This window comes from Haliotis rubra, unplaced genomic scaffold (genome assembly GCF_003918875.1).
Source record: "Haliotis rubra isolate DU_JTF1 unplaced genomic scaffold, ASM391887v1 Scf29, whole genome shotgun sequence".
In the NCBI taxonomy this organism is placed as follows: domain Eukaryota; kingdom Metazoa; phylum Mollusca; class Gastropoda; order Lepetellida; family Haliotidae; genus Haliotis; species Haliotis rubra.
In genome coordinates this window covers 1,100,393-1,124,418 of record NW_025766957.1, presented here as the reverse complement: position 1 = coordinate 1,124,418, position 24,026 = coordinate 1,100,393, and the positions used below count along the sequence as shown (strand labels likewise).

Sequence of the window (24,026 nt, the reverse complement as noted above, 5' to 3'; positions counted from 1 at the left end):
ACGAGCATCTCAACAATCCCTATCCCACTCGAACAGAAGCTGAAGACATGGCCAACAAGGGGGGAATTATCCTTTCTCAAGTACGAAAGTGGTTTTCCAACAAAAGACACAGGACCAGGAAACCCAGATCTGTCAAAGCTGTAGTTGCTGCCAAACAGTGTGAAGAGTTCCTGTCTGGGATATTTCAGATGTGAAATACCAAGAGTCCTATCACCTGAATAAGTTATACTACATATGAAGTCTGTATGAACACCGACCCCAGGGGTTCAAAGGACATCCCAAAGTATGACAACCTTCCATGTAAACAGTGCTATTATATTTATATTTATATTTATATGTGGAGTCTGCAATATAACGTCTGAGACTCTGGTTGTGCTACTGGGAAGACGTCTGTGTTTAAGAGGACAGCCAAAGTATGGAATCATCCCTATTTCAATACATAGTGCTATATTTCAGATTTGTTTTGTGGGTACAAATATTGTTTGACAAATAAATCATGTTCTGTCAATAAATAGTTATGTCTTTCATTTGTCTTGGTTTACAATATACATAATTCAGAAACTGGTAAATGAATGCAACAGACATGTTCACATACATGGAATCATCTCCTTCAATGCGTGAGTGAAAGATGTTGAGGTGGTTGTCTTACACTGCAGGCCAACAATATCATTATCCTAAGAAGAAAGTCCATCCCTGATTGTTTCACATGACCTTGAACACCATGTATGCCCGGTGCATGCTATACATCGCCCAAGCAGGGTATAAATGTTTGTGAGAGAGAATAAATCATTTATACGCCGCCCCATGGAAAAAGCATGCATCCATGGCAGTCAGTGAACTGTGAACCAGTGGTTCAGATCGACCAGTTAGTACCATGTCAATATAAGAATTTTAATATATGATTGAATTTCAGTTTGTTTTAAGATAAATTCACTGTAGCATTATGATTTGGGGTATACAGGGTTTTATGCATTCCTCGTTCGGTTCTAAAACATGGGCTGCCTAAGACCCTGTATACCCCTCATCACAATGCTACAACATATCTTGTAGTCTGTGCATAACCAAGTATTGACCAGACGTGCAAGAGACACCACTGGTTGATAGCATGAGCAAATGATCAATGTGGACAGGGTACTCTGACACAGTCATTCAGGTCACAACTCATTACATACCCATTTAATACAGTGAACCTAGGCCGATTCTGTATTGTACTCTGATTTCTGTATCACATGGCTGCATCTTTTTCCATATATTTTCCAGGCCTCGGATCCTTCCAGATTTAGGACACTTATTTAGGTTCCCTTTTAACTAAATCTATAAATTTGTGACATTATAGTATCAGAACCTGACAATTTATTGATGTCAGGTGGAGGACTGACTGACTGAGTTTGGTTTTATGCTGCTTTTAGCAATATTCCAGCAACATCACGGAGGGGAACACCAGAAATGGGCTTCACACATTGTACCCATGTGGGGATTTGAACCCGGGTCTTCGGCGTCAGGTGGAGGAAACCTCAAGGTTGGATTAAAGAGTTAGATTAAGACAGTCTGTGTCGTAAAAATGGTACATCATAAAGTGCATTTGGACCGTATGTATTGAACACGAAAAAACAACAATTGTTCTGGGAACTCACTCTTTCTCTCGTAAAATGACCTTCTTCTTCAACAGATAAGGCCCAAATCAGACAAGGCCCACCAGCATTATTCTCATGAGGAATATGGAGATACATGCAGTGCTACTCACCAATGCCATTAGCAGCCCAGATGTTGCGAGCGTCATTCCTCATGACTTGCTTGTACATCGCCAGTGCTCGGTCTTGGTGCCGCTTTTCCTGGAGTCAACATAGATTGAGTTTCAGTTCCGTAGTGACATCATGTACATAGCATATCTTGGACAGTGGGGTATTATTCCAGCTTTATGTTAGTGGTCATTCAGACCACATGAGCCAGTGATTGACATCATGAGCATTATTAATTTAATCCATGTACTTGAAATGCAGTTACATGTAATAAACCAGGTCACTTTGTCATCTCTTACGACAAGCATACACCAAGTCCTGAACCACCCTAATCAATGACAAGGCTGGTTGGTTGGTTGTTTAACGCTGTACTCAGCAATATTCCAGCTATATGGCAGCGGTCTGTAAATAATCAAGTCTGGGCCAGACAAGCCACTGATCAACAACATAATCATCGCTCTACACAATTAGAATTGACGTGTCAACCAAGTCAGAGGTGAGGTGAGGTGAGGTGAAATTGGGTTTAACGTCGTGCTTGAGAATATTTCGCTCATATGACGACGTGCATGCGTGTGTATGTGTATGTGCGGCTGCTTGTACTAGCCCAGACTGAAGCTGGTTTTATAGTGCTTGCCCACTGAGATACCATGCAGCAGTGAAGCATGAACACCCCACTCAGACACATTATACTGACTCTGAGCCGACCAGTCCTTGCTGTACCCATTAATGCCAAGCGCCAGGCAGGGACCAACAAGTACCATATTTTAACATCTTTTGGTATGACGCGGTCAGGGATCGAACCCGCCACCTTCAGCTCTCCGGGCAGACGCTCTAACCACTACACCACGGAGGCGGTCTCCAAGTCAGAGAGTCTGACCACCCGATTCTGATCGCTTCTTAAGACAAGCATGGGCTACTGAAAATCAATTCTAACACGGATCATCACAGGTCTTCAGTGACAAGGAAGAGTTACAGGCGATCTAAACACTATGTTAAGGTTATGGGTCCTACCTTCTCCTTATCTCTCATCGGTTGATGAAGAGTCTGCAACCACACGTTGCCAAGGGCGATCAGAGAGTAGGCATCATCCTTTGTACCAGGACGTTGCAGGATACGCTCAAACTTCTTCTGTCCAGGACCCCACTCTTGTTTCGCCAAATGGAGGTTGCCGATCAACGACCAAGCATCAGGATGATCCTGAATGAGATTAACAGTTCTTACTATCAACATCAGGGAATAAACCAAGTCAGTAATCATGTCCATCTACTCCACACAGCATCTCTTTCAAAAAGCACTACTTCATAAAATAATTCATCACAACCGTACTTGTTTCTGATTCTTGATCACAACCGTACTTGTATCACATGTTTCAGATTCTTGTTCAGATGTATATTTGGTTGTTTTCTTGTTTAACGCCACACTCAGCAATATTCAAGCTATATGGCGGTGGTCTGTAAATAATCGAGTCTGGACCAGTGGTCAACAGCATGAGCATCGATCTACACAACTGGGATACGATTACATGTGTCAACCAAGTCAGCAAGTCTGACCACCTGATCCCATCAGACAAGCATGGGTTACTGAAGATCATTTCTAACCCTGATCTTCACGTGTATGTTAAGCTGCATACAACTGCTGCTATCTTTCAGAGGCAAGTATAAGTTAAACATGTAAATACTGAAAATACTGTGGATGATCAACTATTACAAAAAGAGCACCATGTAGTTTTAGTTCCAACATGTTTAAACTTCATGACTGTTTTAGAATCAATACCAAAACTGGAACTAATGAAATGAAAATGAAACAAGAAGACAAAGTCATCAATATCCCCCGCAATGGCAAAATACTCTTCATGATTATGTCTACGAGTTATGATTATGTCAAATATTTAGGTGTTAAATGTAATTTTTTTAGAGTAAAATTGATATTTTATACTTATCCTGACTCATGCTCTTTTGCTTGTCTTCTTCTTCTTGCTTGAACATAGTGGAACACTTGTATCTCCTTATTTGAAGCTCCCTTCAAAATAAAATCACTAATTGGTACTCACCACGAGTTGCTCCCCTTTGTTTCCCCTGGCGGGAAAGGTGTAAGCCACCCTCTGGCCATGTGCTCCACTCTCTCCTGATTTAGCGAGCCCAACACTTGAATTTACAGGAAATCCAAAGTGTTATGTGGGGGGGATGGATGGGAGGGCTAACCTCATGAGTCAGGATAAGTATAAAATATCAATTTTACTCTAAAAATTACATATTTTTCCTTATCCTGACTCATGCTCTTTTGCTTGTAGCATCCTACAGGCGGAGGTGGGTAACAGAATACTTTGGATTTATAATTAGTGATTTTGTATAGATATACTGTAATATCCCCTCACGGAACTTCATGAAGGCTTAGATTTAGGATGTTTCCTGTATAAAGAAAACCATAGGTTATATAAAGCCATTAAAGGGAATTACATTATGAATATATTGAACAATACATATAAATTATATATATATATATAGGTGACTCTGATAGAGGCACTGAAATTGACTATACCAAAGTATATGCTTAAGGTTGAATACTTAAGCTGAACATATATACATAGCCCTAAAACTCCGTGGGAGTTATAAGCTAGATGAGTATGTATAAAATACATATTAATCTTGTGAGGATAATATTTTAAGCCCTCTGAGGGACTGTCAGTTGCTGGCGAGGACCAGTGGTCGAAATGGTGAATGCCAGAGACATCTTCTGTAGTGATGTCTCTCAGGTAGTGATTAGCAAATACCATGTTAGATTTCCAATAGCATCCTTCCATAATCGTGTTCAAGGAACAGTTACCGTGTAGAGGCGAGGGTAGAGGCCAGTGCCCTGATCTCATGTGGATTTGATGCTGTTGGTGGGTCCAAGCCTGCTGCCTTGTAGGCCGCGGAGAATGACAGTCCTTATCCAAATAGATATTGTGGTCCGTGACACTTCTGTTTGATTAAGTAGGCGATAAGGGGATGAATAAGCGTTTGAGAAATCTTCTCCTTGTTTTGGATGGAATCGTAAAATAAACTTTGGCTCTTACGGACACAGTGATAGGTCTTGTGTATCTTGTGATCGAGAATAGAGGATAAGCGCCGGGATGTGGAATAATCTGTCTGGTTGACCTGGCAGTTGATTTTTCGCGATGAAATCCCATCTTAATCCGAGGAGTGCTGTGTTATGATTGTCATCAAACTGTATCCTCTCGTAATCCAGGCGTGAATTTCAGACATTCTTGCTGCTGTGGCTAGCGATAGCAGAAACAGTGTTTTCTGTGAGAGAAATTCAAAGTTTGTCGATTCCAAAGGTTCATAGACCTCACTTTCGTGAGGTGTTGTAACACTACATTCAGATCCCAAGCTGGAAGTGGAACTTCGCTTTTGGTCCTCAATCGGGCTTCGTAGTAAGGCCAGTAACTCTGGAGATCTTGTCAATTTGACACCCGTTCTCATGGTGATTACAGAACTAAAGCGGCAAGATATGTTGATATCGTTGAACCTTTTAAATGTTTGTTTTGGTAGGTAACACAAATAGTCTGCCACTTGAGGTTGTGAAGCCTCTCTTGCTGTAAACCCTTTCTTTGTTGCATAATTTTGAAACTGTGCCACTTGTCGTCATTACAAGTTCGAGTTGAGTAGCGTAAAGGCAAAGCGTGACTGCTTTTGCCGCCCTGGCAGAATATCCTCTCTTGTTTAAACACATTTGTATACAGTCCATACGTGTAGTTGGAACATTGCTGGGTTTCCGTGCACTTGTTTGGTGTGAGGATGAATTAACAGGTTTTGGCGCTTGGGTAGCTCCAGTGTTGGTTGACCGATTTCTTGAATTAGTATGGGAAACCACGTTCTGGCCCGACCAGTAGAGTAGCGACCAAAGTGAGTTGTAGGCTCTGTGTTTGTCTGATTTTCTGTAATACTTGAGGTATTATTGCTGGCTGGCGGAAGCGTCGCGTTGAGGCCTTCCATGATAGACTTAAATCCGTTGCCCAAGCTTGGGGTCTGGGACTGGTGACCACGAATGTCGGTAGCTGATTGTTGAATCGGCGTGGCGAATAATAGGTCTATTAGCGGCTCCTAATTGCTTGATTATCTGTGCAAAATTTCCCTGTTGATCATCCACTCTGTCGGTGATGGTAGATGAGGCGAGAGAAGCGTCTGCTAGTATATTTCTGGCTCGGGAATGTGCACTGCTCTGACATGTAGATTTAGATCTTGTATTAAATCGAACAGTTGAAAGCTTAGGTTCAAAAGGTTCATCGATCTCGTTGAGCCTTGCTTGTTTATGTAGAAACGCCACTGTCGAATTGTCTGTATGGATCATTAAGTAGCATTTTTTTGTAGAAATGTGCTCCAATGTAGAATGGCGTTGATTACAGCTTTCATTTCTAGACTGTTTATATGGAGTTTGCATTCTTGCTGATTCCATAATCCTGATATCGTGTGGTTGGTGAGATGAGCTCCCCAACCTTGGAGTAACAGCGTCTACATACAGATGGGTTTTGTATTCCTGCTCTGCTAAACAAATCCCTTCGCAGACATTCGATTTCTTGGTCCACCATAGTAGATGCGGTCTGAGATGTTTGGTGGTAGACTGAATGGTTGTACATCGTTGAGATGTCGTTGATGAGACCTGTAGGGGCGTAACTGTAATCTGCCTGTGACAGTCATGTCTTGGGCTGATGTGAGAAGACCTAGTAGGCTCTGCCATTGTCGCGAGTAGTAGCGGAGAGAGTAGAGCTGGTGGAATGGTCTGCTGTATCTTGAATAGCGGTCTTCTGGTACCATAATCACGGTTGCGATTTGTGATGAATCGAATACCTAGGAACTGCAGGTCTTGCGCGATGGTACTAGGTCCGACTTGCGTAAGTTTACTAACCAACCTAGTTGTGTTAGTAGCTTTATGATGTAATTTAACTGTAGTTTGAGGCGCGGTGGATCTTGATCTACTTGTATCCACGTCGTCGAGGTAAAGCGCTCGCGTAGCCCTTGCCCGATGTAGAAATTTGATAATCGGTTTAGTTATCCTCGTGAATAGCCAGGGGCTGATGATATTCGAATGGGAATTACTTTCCACTGGTAATGTAGCCCTTCTAGAGTAAATCGTAGGTATTTCCTGGAATCGGGATGAATGGGGATGTGCAGGTAGGCATCCTGTAGATCTATGCTGCCCATGTAGTCCATAGGGCCGAATCATCTGGCGTAACTGAGGGTAAATGTATCATCTTGAAACCCGATGGTTTCGTAGATAGTTCTTGTTGAAAAAGCTCATGTTGTAGATGAGTCTGTATTTCTCCGTGGAGTTTTCTTGGGAACTAGGAAAACTGGGGAGTAGAAACCTGGTTCGGCGTTTGCTTGATCTATTACTTCTATGGCCTGTTTGGATAGGAGTGATGAAACAGCCTCTCTTATCTTTGGTAGTTGTTGCGCTTGTAAATCGAACTTGGGGGTTTGATTGTCAGCGGAGGCTTAGCCTGTAGAGGGATCTGAAATCCGTGTTGAAGAATGTTGGAGGCGTAAGGGTCTTGCAATATTCCCCAGTTTTCCCAGTGTAGTTGGAAGCGTCCACCCACTTGAGCTGGCTGTACTGGAGCGGCTGGGGTGGAAGACTCCAGTCGTTCGAACCTGTGTTTCAGCGTCTATAATTGCGGGAACCTCTGGGTGTCCTGCCTCTTCCTGATCCTCCTCTATAGTTGCCATATGGGCGACGAAAGAATCTTACCTCTAGAGCTGGCTATCTTCCTGTCTCTTGCTCTTTGTAGGCCCGTGAACTTAGATCTGCCTGAGTATCTTTGTGAAGTCTGGCGAATGGCGGCTGGCTAGTGTGTCCATCGATCTAATCATAAGGACTTCCCTGGAATCCTTAGAGACTTCCTTGGCGACTTTGTCGATTTCTCCGTCAAAGATGGATGTTGTCGACCACGGGGCTGTATAAAGTGGGGCTGTAAAGTTCTCCCCAATTACAGGAGGCGAGGAGGCCTTGACGGACGAGCTAAGGTCAGTGCTGCTGAAACAGATGTAAGATGATCCGTTAAAACTGCTGATCTTTCTTTTGCATAAGTAAGGCAGAATAAATCATTCTATCATCTTCCGTCGTGGAATCCGGAATCTAGTAATAAGAGTCTCATTGATCGTCCTAGATCTATTTAACCCAAAGAACATCGTCTCGTCATGGTTTCTATATGAGCCAACTTGCGATCATCCATCTTGTAAATCTTGTTCTTTACATAAGCTGATGATCTTATAGTTCTCATCGATGTCCTGGGCCTTGTAGAAGGAGTCCATGTTATCGTGGAGAACTTCTTGGCTTGAAAGTTGGGCAGATGTGGTGTCTGAACTTTCGTAGCTTTCTGGAAAGCTGCATCTAGATTCTGTGGCACTGCATAATCGGGTCGATCGGGGTAGAGTGATTGCATCTGGATCATCTTCCTTCATCAAATCGTCTGCGCTGTATTGCCACTTTTAGATGGTGATGTGAGATCTAGGTTATTGACCATCAATACCGTATCTCTGCATCAGAAAATATGATTCCTCCATCATCCTCAAAACCATCATCATTAACAAATTGTAGATGCTCTTAGGGACTGCGTGTAGCTGTCTGTATATCTGATGAGGTTTGTGGCGATCTAGTTGACTTGTCGCCGCTCTATGTGGAGATCTGGCGGGTGATCGACCTGGTGATGAAGCGAAGTGGAGATCGTCTATGGGATGATCTTCGGAGACTTGTGAGGTGAATGTTGATAGCTTGCGAAGCTCTTCGGCAGTCCCTCGATGTTCTTCTAGATGATGAGGATCTGGAATCATATGTCCTTCGCGAATGCCTTAGCGAAGCTTCATTCGTCGGTCGGGGGATCGATGATATGACCTTCGCGAAGGCCTCCGTGATGTCTGATGGTCTGAGTCCATATCTAGAGATGAAATCGAAGATGGTGATGATCTCTCCGCCTTCGCGAAGGCCTTCGCGAAGAGCTGTACATCTAGGTCCTTCGTCAAGGTGGTGCGGGACTTCCTTGAAAGGTGACATCGTCTTGGCTGCTTTCGTTGGCGGGGGTGCCTCTGGGGTGCTGTCTCGTTGGAGCCTTCCCGAAAACTTCGGACCCTGCTTGCGCGGTTTGTAGTGGTCCTCCATGATGTTCATAATCTGCGCATCATGTCTTCTGGGATGATCTGTGCCGAAATTAAATTAAATCTTTTCTGCGATGGGGTTCACATCAATGGCGTCTGGCGTCGGTGTAGAGAGCATCAGGCTGCATGGTGATCTCTGCAGAAGTCACAGTCGCTGACACGGTCGCTTCTTCTGCGTAAGTCGGGGATGATTATCGGCTGATCATCGTAGAGGCCCAATTCTGCTGCTGGAGCGATCTCGGCTGAAAGTTCTTGCTGTCTTCGTGGAATTTCCCTTTGGAAGTCTGCGCTGCCCTGGAGTGTCCTCAATCTGCGTTGAGGCGGCGATGAGGCCCTCTTAGACTTGGTCTGCAATGGCCGGGATGTCTGGGGAGGCGGTCGTTTCTTCGAGTAGCGGACTGCGTCCCGCGTTCCTCTACCGAAGGGTCTCTAGCAGAACACCAGGCGGGAGAGATTCGATCGCTAGCAGCTGACTGGATGGAATATCTGGACTCTCTGCCATGTTTTGCCCTTGTTTGCGTGATCTATCTGCAGCGTCTTAAAGGCACAAAAGATGATATTTATTAAATGCAGAATGAGATAAATTAATGCAGTAACTGCAAGCGTGAATTAAGCGCACACGCAGTAGAACAACTAGGGCATATTACATGTGGATCGGAGGCAGAAAAAGCGTAATCTACAAATCGTACAGATTTTCATCAGCGTAAAGCTAGCTGAACAATCACGAATACCGTGAATAAACAGTAGAAATCGATAATTAATCAATACAAATAGTAAAGGATACTAGCTATACCTCTATAGAAACCTATGAGAGGTAAAAACTAAGAGATTATCAAAGGATATGGTGTGTAAGGAGACACGAGGCGCTCTCACATCCTGCTCACTGGGCGAAGAAGGAGAGAGTGAAGCACATGGCCAGAGGGTGGCGACACCTTTCCCGCCAGGGGAAACAAAGGGGAGCAACTCGTGGTGAGTACCAATTAGTGATTTTATTTTGAAGGGAGCTTCAAATAAGGAGATACAAGTGTTCCACTATGTTCGCAAGAAGAAGAAGACAAGCAAAAGAGCATGAGTCAGGATAAGGAAAAATATATTTAATTCAGAATTCCAAAACTACCAAAAGGAACCAGTACACCACCAGATCCATGTATGTGCCAAGTTTGGTGAAGAAATATTGAACGGTTTTAGAGTTTTGCTCCGGAAAAGACAAATGTGCACGGATGGACACACGCACGCACAGACGGAGTCCATTTTAATACCCCCTGCAAAACGCTTTGCGGGGGATAATAATATTTGTGCCATTCACTGTCACCTAATTAATCTGTAGAATCAACATCAAAACCTGCTGGAACTGAGATGAAAATGCATTTACACTGGGTCATTCACCTGATTAATCTGTAAGGCTTCCTTAAACCAATCTGATGCCTCGTAGATCTGACCTCTGTCTCGAGCCATGCAGCCCAGTCGCAAATAACCTGTCAAAAGAAACGCACAACATAGTGATAAAATGCAAAGTTGAAATCAATGAGTTTGCTATATATTCAGAAATTGGAAATTTTAATATAAATTGTATATTTATATATTTATCCTATCTCACGACTTGCACCTCTCTCTCTTGCTTCGACTTTTAGTGGAATGGCTGTAAACTTTTTTCCATAGGCCTCCTTGTCCATTCGCCCTTGCACTCCATGCTGCTCTCCTTAATTAGCTTCCGAGTTCCTAATAAAGCTTGCAGCATGCTCCACTAATTGCCCACGTGACTACCTTGAATGATCATTCTCATCTTGGAGCCAACGTTGTAATCTGAGTAGTGGGGAGGCCAGGCGGGCATCCATCGCGTGAGATAGGATAAGTATATAAATATACAACTTATATTAAAATTTCCAAATTTTTAAACTTATCCTATCTCACGACTTGCACTTATCCCACGGTTGGACGGCGGGCCGCAGATTACCCTTCTCTCTGGACAGTGCGAACAGCTGGTCTTGGAGCTGTGTGGACTGATGACAACCGTAAGATAGCGATGTAGAAGGGAGGCCTGTTACGCATGCACGCAACTCCTATGCTTGTAGTGGGTTCTCCGGAACCCCTGGGCTTACTAAGCACAACGACTCCCAGGGAGATGGGTGCTCCCGAGCGATGTGGTGTTCGGCCACAACCTTGTACAAGACAAGGGACGCAACACGGCAAGTAAGCCTCGCATCACCACGATTTACAAGGTACCCCCGTAATTAAAGTCTAGAATCGGGCCAGCTCCTGCTTCAAGAAGGCCCCCCAGACACCGACCGAGGCGGGTGAAAGAGAAACACAACTCGGCATCTCCAAGGTTTAACATTCAGTTCCGGGCAGCATCAAATTGACCCTCATTCCTTTGCCTAAGCTTAGTCAAAGGATGTGCCCGGCAACTTTGGAGGCAGAACGCAACGAAATCCACTGGAATTCGGGGGAGTGTCACACTTCACTGACGTAATTGCTCCGTAAATGTCGAACACCTCTGCATCGTCATACTGATTGTGCCTCAGGTCCGTAGGGCCATGCTAGGTGGCCATATTCCGATGCCTTGGTATGGAGGCCAAGTGAAGTAGTTCTTAAACCCATATAATGAGAACAAAAGGTTGAGATCCAGTTCAACTGAGTATATACAAGGAAGCAGTAACGCGAATGCGGAACCGTCCCTCATCTGCGTCCCTGGACATCCGTGACAGACAGGTCTCACAGGTAATGTGAAGAGAAGACTGTATCAGAACGCCAGAAGCAACCTTCCATGATAGCGGTCAAGGAGCAGTTGCTATGGAGGGCCATCGTCGAGGCTAGTGCACGAGTGTCATGAGGATTGGAAGCGGCTGGAGGAGGCAACCCGGCAAAGGTGTAGGCACGCAGGATCGTGGCACGCATCCAGAAGGCCAATGTGGTCCAGGAAACCTCAGTTCTTGAACTGTTCGACAAGGGTATGAAGAGGCGCTTCTATAGCCATCAACGATCCTTGGTAGGCAGCAAGGTAAACGTGTAGAGCCCTAACAGGGCAGAGTGTCAAATCTTCATTACCATCAGGCCCAAGAATGGTGGACAACGGGGGGAATGGTAAACATCCGGTCCGGTTGCCCTGGCAGTTAGTTTTTCGCAATGAAGTCCCAGCCGAGATCCAGGAAAGCTTTGCCATGCTTCTTCCGCTCGAACCACACACGATTGACATCAAGCGCATGCAGTTCAGATATAAGAGCAGCGGTAGTTTACCAGGAAGAATGTCTTGAATGTCACTTGTTCGAGGGTCCTTGTCTTCTAAAGGTTCATAATCTGTAGAAATCATATGATGAAGGACAACGGACAGATCCCAGGAAAGAGGTCTAAACTTCCTGGATTGGTCAGAGAGTCTATAGGAGCGTAGTAGACTCTGCAACTTGGGAACAGTGGAAATCTTCGTGCCCATGGTGGTAGCCAAAACCAAGTTAATGGCCCCTAAGTAGGTAGCTAACGTAGTACCCTTGAGTTTCTTAGTAATACGATCGGATCCTGTTGAGCCTGGATGCAATTGTCTATGTAGCTTTCGAAGGTGATCCCTTGAAAGTGGAGGAAGCTCATTATGGGCTTGGTAATTCAGGTAAAAAGCCTTGGGGCCGTGGAAATTCCAAATGGTAGGACTTTCCATTGGTAGTGATTCCCGTTGAACACAAAGCGAAGGTACTTCCGGTGTTCTGAATTTGTATCGGAACGTGAAGATAAGCATTCTGAAGATCTAGGCTGATGAGGAAGTCTCCCTTCTTCAAGATGGCGCGTAGAAGGTTGATCGACACCATCCTGAAGTGAGGCGGTGGAAGCAGGAATCGGGCATTGAACAACTTCATATTGAAGATGAGCCGGAGTTTGTTGGAATTTTTCTTTGGAACGAAGAAGATGTGGGAGTAGAATCCTGGAGTGACGGGCAATGGAGCTCGGAGCTCTATCGCAAGTTTGTCTAATAGCGTACCTATTGTGAATTGCAGAGTCTGAAGCTGGTCCACAGGATATGAGCGATGAGCTGGATGCGACATCAGAGATGGACTGCCAATAACGGGTAGCTGATCGCCGTGAAGTAGCAGGTTGGTGACGTACGGATCTTTGAGGATGGTCCAATTCGTGGCGAAGATCTGCAATCTCCCGCCTACCGGAGTATGATCTGGATGATGATAGTGTCGATCTAAGGTCCCCTGGTAGTGTAGATGGGACAGGCAACAAAGAATTATTGATCACAACCACCCGCGAGTGATCTGACGGAGGTGATTGATGAGTACGTAATAGATGCCGAACGTCCTCAGATAAGTAAGAAACTGATGAAGCGTCCATAAAATCCTCTTGAACCACAGACGTCGCTCTCTTGCGTGAAGGTACGATTTTCTGTTGCTGTAACTTGATACGCTTGGCGGGAGTGGGATCCGACTCTGTTGATTTCCTGTCCCTATCGGCGATTCTCCGGGAGCAAACACGAAGGTAGGCCTTAAAATCCTCATCTTTTAGTGAATTATACTTGCCACATCGTTTGTTCCAGTTACATTGTCCAATACAGTCACTGCAAAACAAGTGAGGGTCGAGGGATGAATAATTTGTCTTGTATTGAGCACAAACTTTCCTTGACTGATTATCAGTTTACCCCATGATGTTAAGGTGAAATAATGTCCCTAATGTCCACACAGTCGTGCGACAAGAAAGAAAATGATCATTCAAGGTAGTCACGTGGGCAATTAGTGGAGCATGCTGCAAGCTTTATTAGGAACTAGGAAGCTAATTAAGGAGAACAGCATGGAGTGCACGGGCGAATGGACAAGGAGGTCTATGGAAAAAAGTTTACAGTCGTTCAACTAAAATTCGAAGCAAGAGAGAGAGGTGCAAATCATGAGATAGGATAAGTTTAAAAATTTGGTGACACCATTGTCATGAAAGACTTTCAACAGTATCATACACATTCTGACCCAAGTTTGTTAGTTTCTTTACACTTGCAACCCGTGAATATCTGGGTTAGAATTAATCCCCAGTAACCCATGCTTATCATAAGAGGCGACTAAGAGGAAGTCAGGCTTGCTGACTTGGTTGACACGTCATCGTATCCCATTTGCTTTGATCAATGCTCATGTTGTTGATCACTGGATTGTCTGGTCCAGACTCGATTATTTACAGACCGCCATGTAGCTGGAATATTGCTGAGTGCGGCATAAAACTAAATTCACTCACTATTTCCACTTGTAGTCCTCAAGATTCCAGCAATATCACACCAGCCTCTCAATAATCAAATCTTGGGCAGATAAATCAATGGACTTCATGAGATCATCCTTGGAGCTGGGGTACAAAAATATACAGTCACAATATCTGACCAATCCACTTAGCCACCACTTACAAGCAATAGCCACCACTTACAAGCAATAGCCATGTTAGTCATCATTCACTTACAGTCCACATAATTAGGATGTTCTCGGAGGATGTTCCTGTAGAGTTTGTCTGCCTTGTCATACTCGTTCAGGGCCTCATACAGTCGAGCCAGGTTGTATGTGGTTGTCACAGAGATCGCGCTGTAGTACGTTTCATCATGTTGAGCCTCATTCCGAGATCTCTCTAAGGATGCTTCATAATATTTCTGTATGAAAGGAGAGTAGATTTCGACATAACGATTAATGACACAAATTCATATACATAAGAATTGTTAGAAAAGAATAAGTTCTCTGAATACCAAAGCAGAAAGAAGTGGAAGCACTTTCTGAAATAACTATGCAATATCTTGGTGTGAGACACCGGAAATGGGCTTCACACATTTTAGGAAGGAAATCGAAAGGTCTTAGGCATCCTTCCCACCCATCTTGTTTTTTATAAATTCCGTAACTAAATAAAGATTGAATTAATCACCTCTTTCCATACCATACAAGTGCCAATATCCTTTTCAGACATTTTTTTAATCATTCAATTCTAGCAAAGTATCTGAAGAGGAGAGCACAGTAGTATATAAAATAGACTAAAACAAAGTTCCACATCAGTTGCGATAGTTACCTTAGCCTCCTGGTAGTTGCCGAAGTCTGAAATGCAGAGCAGCAACATTGTTGAGGATCTCAGGAGGTACATCAGCCTGAACTTTCTCTTTCAGGATACGTGTTGCTGTTCCATATGCTGACAATGCACCCTGGGAGGCAGACATCATATTTACTGGTTTTCATGGTTAGAAAAGTCAGAAATGTCTACTCTTTCAAATAATAAGCTGTTATGGTTTCCCTCTCAATTGTGCAAGCATACCTTTGAAATGATTCACATACTGACTCCATTAATGAAATTTTTAGTTGATTGCGAGTGGGTTAAACAAATTTTAAACTATATCTCTGTGTGTCAGATAATATGAATAAAGCCATATGTGATGGAAGTGAGATGCTTTGGTGAGTACCTGACTGAACCAAGCAGCACTAGGAAAGTAAACAATAGTTATTTTCGTTCAACACACATAGGTTGGATAGGATAGAAGATTAACCCCTAACCTTCTGCTTTCCCATCAGTTACTATTCACTAGCCTTTAACTTTCTCATTAGACATTATGCACTAGCCTTGCTATCTCATCAGACACTACGCACTAGCCTTCTGCTATCTCATCAGACACTACGCACTAGCCTTCTGCTATCTCATCAGACACTACGCACTAGCCTTCTGCTTTCTCATCAGACACTACGCACTAGCCTTCTGCTTTCTCATCAGACACTACGCACTAGCCTTCTGCTTTCTCATCAGACACTATCAACTATCCTTTGGCCTTCTCATCAGATACTATCCTCTATCCTTTGGGTTTCTCATCAGACACTATCCACTATCATTTGGCCTTCTCATCAGACACTCTCCACTATCATTTGGCTTTTTCATCGGAAACTATCCACTATCCTTTGGCTTTCTCATCAGACACTATCCACTACCCATTGGCTTTCTCATCAGACACTATCCACTATTCTTAGGCTTTATCATCAGACTATCCACTAACCTACTGCTTTCTCATTAGATACTATCCACTATCCTTTTGGTTTCTCATCAGACACTATCAACTATCCTTTGGCTTTCTAATCAGATACTATCCTCTTTCTTTGGCTTTCTCATCAGACACTGTCCACTGATCCTTTCGCTTTCTCATCAGACACTATCCACTAACCTGTTTTCTCATCAGAACCTATCCACTATCCTTTGGCTTTCTAATCAGACACTATCACTATCCTTTGACTTTCTCATCAGACACTATCCACTATCCTTTGGCTTTCTCATCAAACACTATACATTATCCTTTGGGTTTTTTTCATCAAACACTATCCACTATCCTTTTGCTTTATCAGACACTATCCACTATCCTTTGGCTTTCTCATCGGACACTATCCTTTGGCTTTCTCATCAGACACTATCCACTAACCTGTTTTATCATCAGACTCTATCCACTACCCGTTGGCTTCCTCATCACACACTATGCACTATCCTTTGGCTTTCTCATCAAGCAGTATCCACTATCCTTTTGCTTTATCAGACACTATCCACTATCTTTTGACTTTCTCATCAGACACTATCCACTATGCTTAGGCTTTATCATCAGACACTATCCACTAGCCTTCTGCTTCCTCACAAGAAACTAGTCACTATCCTAGGCTTTCTCATCAGACACTATCCACTATCCTTTGGCTTTCTCATCAAACACTATCCACTATCCTTTGGTTTTCTCATCAAACACTATCCTTAGACTTTCTAATCAGACACTATACACTAACCTGTTTTCTCATCAGACACTATCCACTATCCTTTGACTTTCTCATCAAGCAGTTTTTCTCATCAGACACTGTCCACTATCTTTGGCTTTCTCATCAGACACTATCCATTATCCTTTGGCTTTCTCATTACTCATTAGGCCACAGAGGTGGTGGAGAAACGATTAGGATGATGGTTATTAACTGACCTGTACGTCTGACTGTTCAAGAATCTGTGCCAGCTCAATCCAAGCTTCGACATCATCCGGGAACTGTTCAGTCACCTTCTTCAAGTGTTGCTGAGAAGAAGAGTACAATGTTTATATTACTATGACAGAAAACAGAATCAAAGATTACACATGGATATTAGTTACCTTGACTGTGACTCTAGTTTAATATTGTTGTTGATGGTATCTATTCATTTTCAAGCAACATCATTTGTGAAACTAGTAAGGATGTACTGAAAGCTTGTTGGGATATTGGCTGAACTAATAACAGTTAGGATATCCTCATGAGAAGGTTGATTTCAATTCTAACTACAAATCCCCCCTTTCACTTACTTGGGTAAAGTCACTGATGCAAACACACAATTACAATGACTACCCTATGTACTGATGTCACCTCTTCCTGGCCTTCAGTACACTTAAAGGAAACTTGCTAGACAGACTGTAAATTTTGCAGCATTGAGTGATATAGGACTATATTCTTGCAACAACACAAAGCTTTCTATGGTATTTGATGGGGCATCTTTCTTTAAAAGTGTCACTTCTTACATCAATATTATTCACAACTCACTTTTGCCGTATCTCTGCGATCAGACTCTGGGGAGTTGGCATACAGTGACCCCAGGATCTTCATGGTCTCATAGTTACCGGGCTGGGCCTTCAGCACCTTCTCAAAACACTGGGAGGCCTAGGAACATATCAAGGTCTTAAAACCTCTCCCTCCATGCAGCAACCTCCATATCAATACATCAGATCATTATAATTAAAATTTTGCTTCTTATATCTAACAATTCAAACCAGTGTTCGGATTTACACCTGAAATGGTGTTATTAGGTCCTATATATAGCCCACAGGTCACAGGGGTGACTAACTGGATCGGGTGGTCAGGCTTGCTGACTTGGTTGATACATGTTATCGGTTCCCAATTGCGTAGATCAGTGTTGATGCTGTTGATAACTGGATTGTCTGGTGCAGACTTGATTATTTACAGACCGCTGCCATATAGCTCGAATACTGCTGCGAGCGGAAGAAAAGTAAACTCACTCACAGATCACAAATAAGGTGAAGAGACAAGTTAAGCAAATTTGACCATGGGGAGTTGCTGGAAGGGTGGGACAAGTTCTGAAATAACTAAAGGTTATCAGTGTAGACATCACTACAACACCAGTGTGTGCCAAACACTTTTAAGGGTACTCGCCCAAACATGTATGTCAAGCTATTTTCAGTTGATTTTAGTCTTAGTATAAGCTAATATCACTAGACTTGAGACCGCCTCCGTGGTGTAGTGGCTAGAGCGTCCGCCCAGAGAGCGGAAGGTCGCGGGGTTCGATCCCCGATCGCGTCATACCAAAAGATGTTAAAATATGGTACTTGTTGGTCCCTGCCTGGCGCTCAGCATTAATGGATACAACAAGGAATGGTCGGCTCGGAGTCAGTATAATGTGTCTGAGTGGGGTATTCATGCTTCACTGTGGCATGGTATCTCAGTGGGCTAGCACTATAAAACCAGCTTCAGTCTGGGCTAGTACAAGCAGCCGCACATACACATACACACGCATGCACGTCGTCATATGAGCGAAATATTCTCAAGCACGACGTAAAACCCAATTTCACCTCACCTCACTAGACTTGAAGGACTTTGACTACACCTGTGCCAAGTTCCACAAAGTAAACATAGGGCTAATACCATCGTAGCTCCCATGCTTTAACATAGACTTACGACAGTCGTAGCGCTAAAGTGATCGTAACTCCCATGCTTTAATACAGACCTACGACAATTGTAGCGCTAAGATCACTTTGTAAAAAAGGACCTCTGGCTTCAGAAAGTTTACATACTGCAGCTAATATACAAAGACATGAACAAGAATGGGAATAGATGCAAAGCTCACATTGTCGTTATCTCCTCTGTAGATGTACATCTGACCAAGTCCAAAGAACGGCAGCACAAAGTTGCCAGGGGAGAACTGTGTTGACTGGTAGTAATACTGGAAGGCCTGGTCATAGTCGCCCTGAAACATCCACAAGACACATCTCAAACACACACAGTGTACAAAGCCTGCCTACTGTATAATCACTGGCTACAACCACACCCTTCTCTTAAAGGATAAAACTCACCATCTAAAACACAAGGTTACACTTTACCCACTTTCACAGAGAAACTGGTTTATAGGTTAATTACATATCTGGCCCAGATAGATCACAGACAAACATTACTGACTGACTGACTGACTGACTGAGTTTGGTTTTAAGCCGCTTTTAGCAATATTCCAGCAACATCACGGCGGGGGACACCAGAAATGGGCTTCACACATTGTGCCCATGTGGGGATTCGAACCCGGGTCTTCGGCGTGACGAGTCAACACTTTAACCATTAGGCTACCCCACCGCCCCGACAAGCATTACTAGCATATTCCTTTAGACTCGTATCTTTCTAACTCATAAGCCTTAAGTCTTTAAATTTCATATGGTGAAACAGTAAATTTCAATGCAATATATCCATTACATGATAACAGACAATGTAACATTTAGGTCCCAGAAGAGTCCAGATAACGGATAAGATTTCTAAGATCTCCAGAACTAATCGGTAATACTTTGTTTTGGCATGAATCACAGCATGCACTGACCTGTACATGGAAGGCTCTGGCCAGCTGGTAACAACTCTCAGCTCTCATGGCCTCATTCTCTGTGTTGTGAAAGGCATGCAGTGCCAGGTGCTGAACTTTCTGGTAATCCTGTCACAGACAATAAGCACCTATAATACCACTTGTTGAACAAACCTAGCTATAATACTGTCTTAAAGGCATTCATATTACAGTAACTGACATCCAAACCTTTTCCCCTTATATGCATCAATTCTAAATTCCTTTCAAAGAGTCACCATCTAGCTATCTCTGACGTGATGTCAGTAGCTCACCATACTGAGAGTCTGATTGATAAAGAGCAGTCTGCTTGAAATAAATGTTCAAGTCCCTCGACAAAAGTTTGGGTTGACACCATTCCCCCTTTGGTACTTATAAATCCTGAGCCTGGTTGTTATTCAATAACAGTTTTATTCACTTTTAGCAAATATCGAGTCAATTGTGATAAATATCTTTGTTTACAGTCACATAGCATCTCTACAGGAAGATAACTCAAAGGTATGTATGTCACAATCAAACAGCGCCTTACGTCACCAGCCCATCAATGCCCCAAGGTTCACTATCAAAGATACTTCCAATAAAACTGTAATGACTTCGTTACCTTCTTGTAGAAAAAATGGTTGGCAAGGTGGTTGAGGACCATGGGGTTGGTGGAATCAATGGTGTAGGCCTTGGAGAGCAGCTGTACACCATTCTTGATTGAATCCTGGGTCTTGGCATTCAGTTCCAGAATAGCCAGGCCAACCAACGCACCTACACAGTTGGCGTCTAGCATCAGGGCTCGCTCAAAAGCCATTCTACAACAGAGAGAAAGAAATGAATCACATGAATACAATTTAATAGCATTAATTATGAAAAAAGTATATGAAAAGAACTGCCATGGATGAGTGTTGTTCAACACTTAACTTATTTCAATACTGACCTTGCTTTTTCCAACCTGGTGAGTTTGACAAAGCAGTGCCCCATGCCCAGTCTTACTGAGGCAGGGCAGTTGGGGTTTGTTCTCAGGGCTTTCTTGTAATACGCCAGGGCACCTCGATAGTCTTTCTTGTTGAAGGCAATGCAGGCTTTGCCCAGCAGTGAGGGGATGTTGTTACTTGACTGGAAATTACAAACAATATAGTGAACTGTCACTTTGCTCAATGTAGGGTTTCTATATCTATCACAAACAGAAAATGACTACGCCAGTTTTAGTTTACTATAATTGAAAACAGAATGATTTATCAAAACACTTTGTTGCACTTTACTTGCGATGAATGCCCAATGCCCAAATAGTCGAGTCTGGACCAGACAATCCAGTGATCAATAGCATGAACATCAATCTACGCAATTGGGATATGATGACATGTGTCAACCAAGTCAGCAAGCATGACCACCGGACCCCGTTTGTCGCTCCTTACGATTGTGACCTGTGGGCTATATGTAAGACCAAATACCACCATTTCCGGTGTACATCTGAGGACTGGTTTAAATAGTTAGATATAAGAAGCAAAATTCTAATTATAACCCTGTTAGTCGCTACAATAAGCATGGGTTACTGAAAATCAGTTCTAACCCAGATCTTCACAGGTTAACATTTCAGTGGAAGCATTTGCAAAGATGTGTACCTGGTTCAGCACGAAGTTGAACTGTGCATCTGCCTGATCCATCTTGTCCCCTTCCAGCAGACAGAAGTAAGCTCGGCCCAACAAGTGGTTCTGGAAGGAAGAATCATCACATATAAAATGTACCATCAAATCTCAAATTGTTGGTTAATGCCATGCTCAACTATATTCCACTATATTATGGCCAGTAAGGTTTTGGCTGATAATCCAGTGATTGATAATATGAACAAAAGCCATGCCTTTAGGAAACAATGACAATCTACCTAACCATGAAGCCAGAAAAATATTCCAATAAGACCAGCTGTGGGTGGGGAACAATTTTACGCCAGACTCCTATCAAGAATATAAGACAATAAAATATGTCTAAAGACAAGATAGGTTTAAACGACTTGACTTCTTCCATTCCAGTGGCTAAGTATTTTACAAAAAACATGCATCAACTGACTTACAGTATAACTCAGAATTCAGAGTCACGTACAGAATTATCAGAAGGCTTCCTTAATTGTGATTATATTATCTCAAAAACTAATTTCAACAAAAAACAGATAATGCCAATACATAAACCACGATTGTCTCAAGAGTGTTTTGTTTAGAACATACCTGATCGTACATAATGATTTTATCAGCTGTTGTGTACAAGAGAGTGGCTTTGGTGAACAGTTCTCTCTTGTCATCCTTGTTTTTCTCTCTATGGGCCATCTGTACGTAATACGCAGCAAGGGTGTCAAGTGCTCGCATCTGGTCACGCTCAAAGTTGTGGTAGTCAAGGCTGGCATCTGTACGTGAAGCCTCCAAAATCTTGACAAAATCCTCAACATATGCCTGTTTGTAGTATTCCAGCTGAAAAAGAATGCTTCCTAGTTACAATCATTTTACAGGTTTTGCAGTTATAAGGATAGGTACCACAACCACTGAATTTCGTATTCGGTTTATCTCAACAGGTAATGACATGATAGATAATATTTAGAAAAAGGAAACAATCCTACCACTGTTTTGTGTTTTATATTAGTTATAGGAACTAGACAAATACATTTTAGGTGTCTGAAACAATTTCAAAACTGTCACTAAAATCTGTACTTCCTTTCAAAAATGCTTTTACAATATAAAATCTTATTTACTTTTATACAATGTTGGCTTGTGGACTGGCAATGAACCTAATCATCATGATCAAGCGAATCTGTTTATGATTTTTGTCAGTGTTAACACCCTGATCATGGGAATATTCACACTATTCCAAAGAAATGATTCTGTCAGACGGGAATGAAAACACTTTACTTACAGCCAATGTGACCCAGAGATGAAGTGGTGCCATTTCCTGGCGGAGAATACTGAGAACCTCATCTCCTTCAGGTAGTTGGTCCAGGTCCAATTCAATTACCTGAAATTATGGAAGTATTACCATGAAAAGAAATATTGGTGCAATGATACAACACAACTCTGATGAGTGGCCATCGATATGATACAAAATATATGAGGACATCAATACATGATCATAATAAACAGTGATTATAAGGTTTCCAAACAAGAACAATAATCCTATTCAAACATGCTAAACAGGAATAAATGTCAGCATGGAAAATCATTCACATCCAAGAAAAGAATGCTGTTTGAGTACAATTTGATTTCCTTGGTCACAATTAGTGCTGGTTATCTCTCATAATATGCAAATCGATAATCAGAGCTCAGCAATTGATCAATAATCAACTGCAATCATAAATGTTGCAATGAACACATACGTACAGAGGAGCACTGAATAGTCTAATTTTCATGTCATCAAATATTTTGCATGATCAAGACAAACATGCAAAAATATGTTTCTGCCATGCAAAAGTGCAACCAACAAAGCCTAGAAAGTTCATAGAATACGTTGGGGAAATATATCAAACATTTTACACCTCTCAATTCCCATATTAAATAAATCTAGTGGCGGATGTATCATATGTAGGGTACAGAGCAGCCTGAAGTCGCAATATGGATGATACAAGACACAAAACTACGGAGTGAAAGTGTACACCAAGGCTGGATCAGAACAAAGTTTAATTTGACACTTTGAAATAACGATACTGCTTCACAAGGGATGCTCTATACACTGACAGTCATGTAACATCAGCTTGGAAAAAAAGTTTCAAAACAAAAACAAGTCGGGTATTATTGCTAACTCCGCACATGTTGACTAACGAAATTTCACGCACATGCCCGTAAGCGAATCATCCTGAAATATAAGTGATATTGAGTTACCTCTTAGAAAATAAAATATATGAAACTCAAATCATTCATCAAGCTTAAAATAAACTTATCTATCCGAAATTATCGATGTTAAAGTCACACGAACCTCGTCCGTATCCCGCAAGGGGATCTCAATCGACCCGGACGCCATCTTCCATTCATTGACCAGTCGGTTAACCGAAATATCAATAACTGTTTAATGTAGTCATTTCAACGTACATGTATCACACTATAATATTTTTATCTTAATATTGAAGTAAACTATAACTCTGAGACAGTATATGATGACTTGTGTATCCAAAAGAGAACATGATATTATGGACCGTATAACAGTAATACTACATAATGAGACCTCCCTAAAAGCGGGAGAGGTTAAAGGGAGACAATGGAAATACAATGACAATGTAGATTTATGTCCCTTGGTATGAACAAATCGCCCCGAAAATAAAGGGAGAACGAAATAACACAGACCTAAGCATAGGTTATAAACATAAAGTCACAATAAGAATTCATTACTTTCTATTGAAAACATCGAAAGGGATTTATGGAAACGCAATATCACTTGTTATATGGAAACAATTTGTTGTGAATATTGAGCTGTATAAGCTTTGTACGCTTGCTGGGGTCAGAGACCATATAATAATCTTTTATATGGTCTCTGCTGGGGTGTTGGTTGGTAAAAATTTAATAAGTGAACATAGGTTTACACCCTGTAATAGCAATATTCCAGCAATATCAAGGCG

General features: G+C 42.4%; 1 protein-coding gene and 1 long non-coding RNA gene across 2 annotated transcripts in view; one reads left to right on the top strand and one right to left on the bottom strand.

Annotated features, from left to right (window-relative positions):
* LOC124281785 (RNA polymerase-associated protein CTR9 homolog) overlaps positions 1-23,493 on the bottom strand; it is a 48,422-nt gene extending 24,929 nt beyond the window's left edge. The window contains 16 exon segments of the mRNA XM_046717762.1: positions 1,745-1,832; positions 2,751-2,936; positions 10,259-10,347; positions 14,291-14,474; positions 14,882-14,902; positions 14,904-15,011; positions 16,800-16,889; positions 17,386-17,502; positions 18,704-18,823; positions 19,439-19,546; positions 20,055-20,250; positions 20,376-20,554; positions 21,061-21,150; positions 21,658-21,897; positions 22,337-22,435; positions 23,390-23,493. Of these exon segments, the coding sequence (XP_046573718.1) occupies positions 1,745-1,832; positions 2,751-2,936; positions 10,259-10,347; positions 14,291-14,474; positions 14,882-14,902; positions 14,904-15,011; positions 16,800-16,889; positions 17,386-17,502; positions 18,704-18,823; positions 19,439-19,546; positions 20,055-20,250; positions 20,376-20,554; positions 21,061-21,150; positions 21,658-21,897; positions 22,337-22,435; positions 23,390-23,434 (1,960 nt within the window). The 5' untranslated portion in view covers positions 23,435-23,493.
* On the top strand, positions 2,573-12,671 carry LOC124281786. The gene is made up of 3 exons (XR_006899979.1): positions 2,573-2,593; positions 5,299-5,301; positions 12,423-12,671. It is a non-coding gene; the product is annotated as an uncharacterized LOC124281786 (long non-coding RNA).
* Positions 23,494-24,026: the final 533 nt, after the last annotated feature.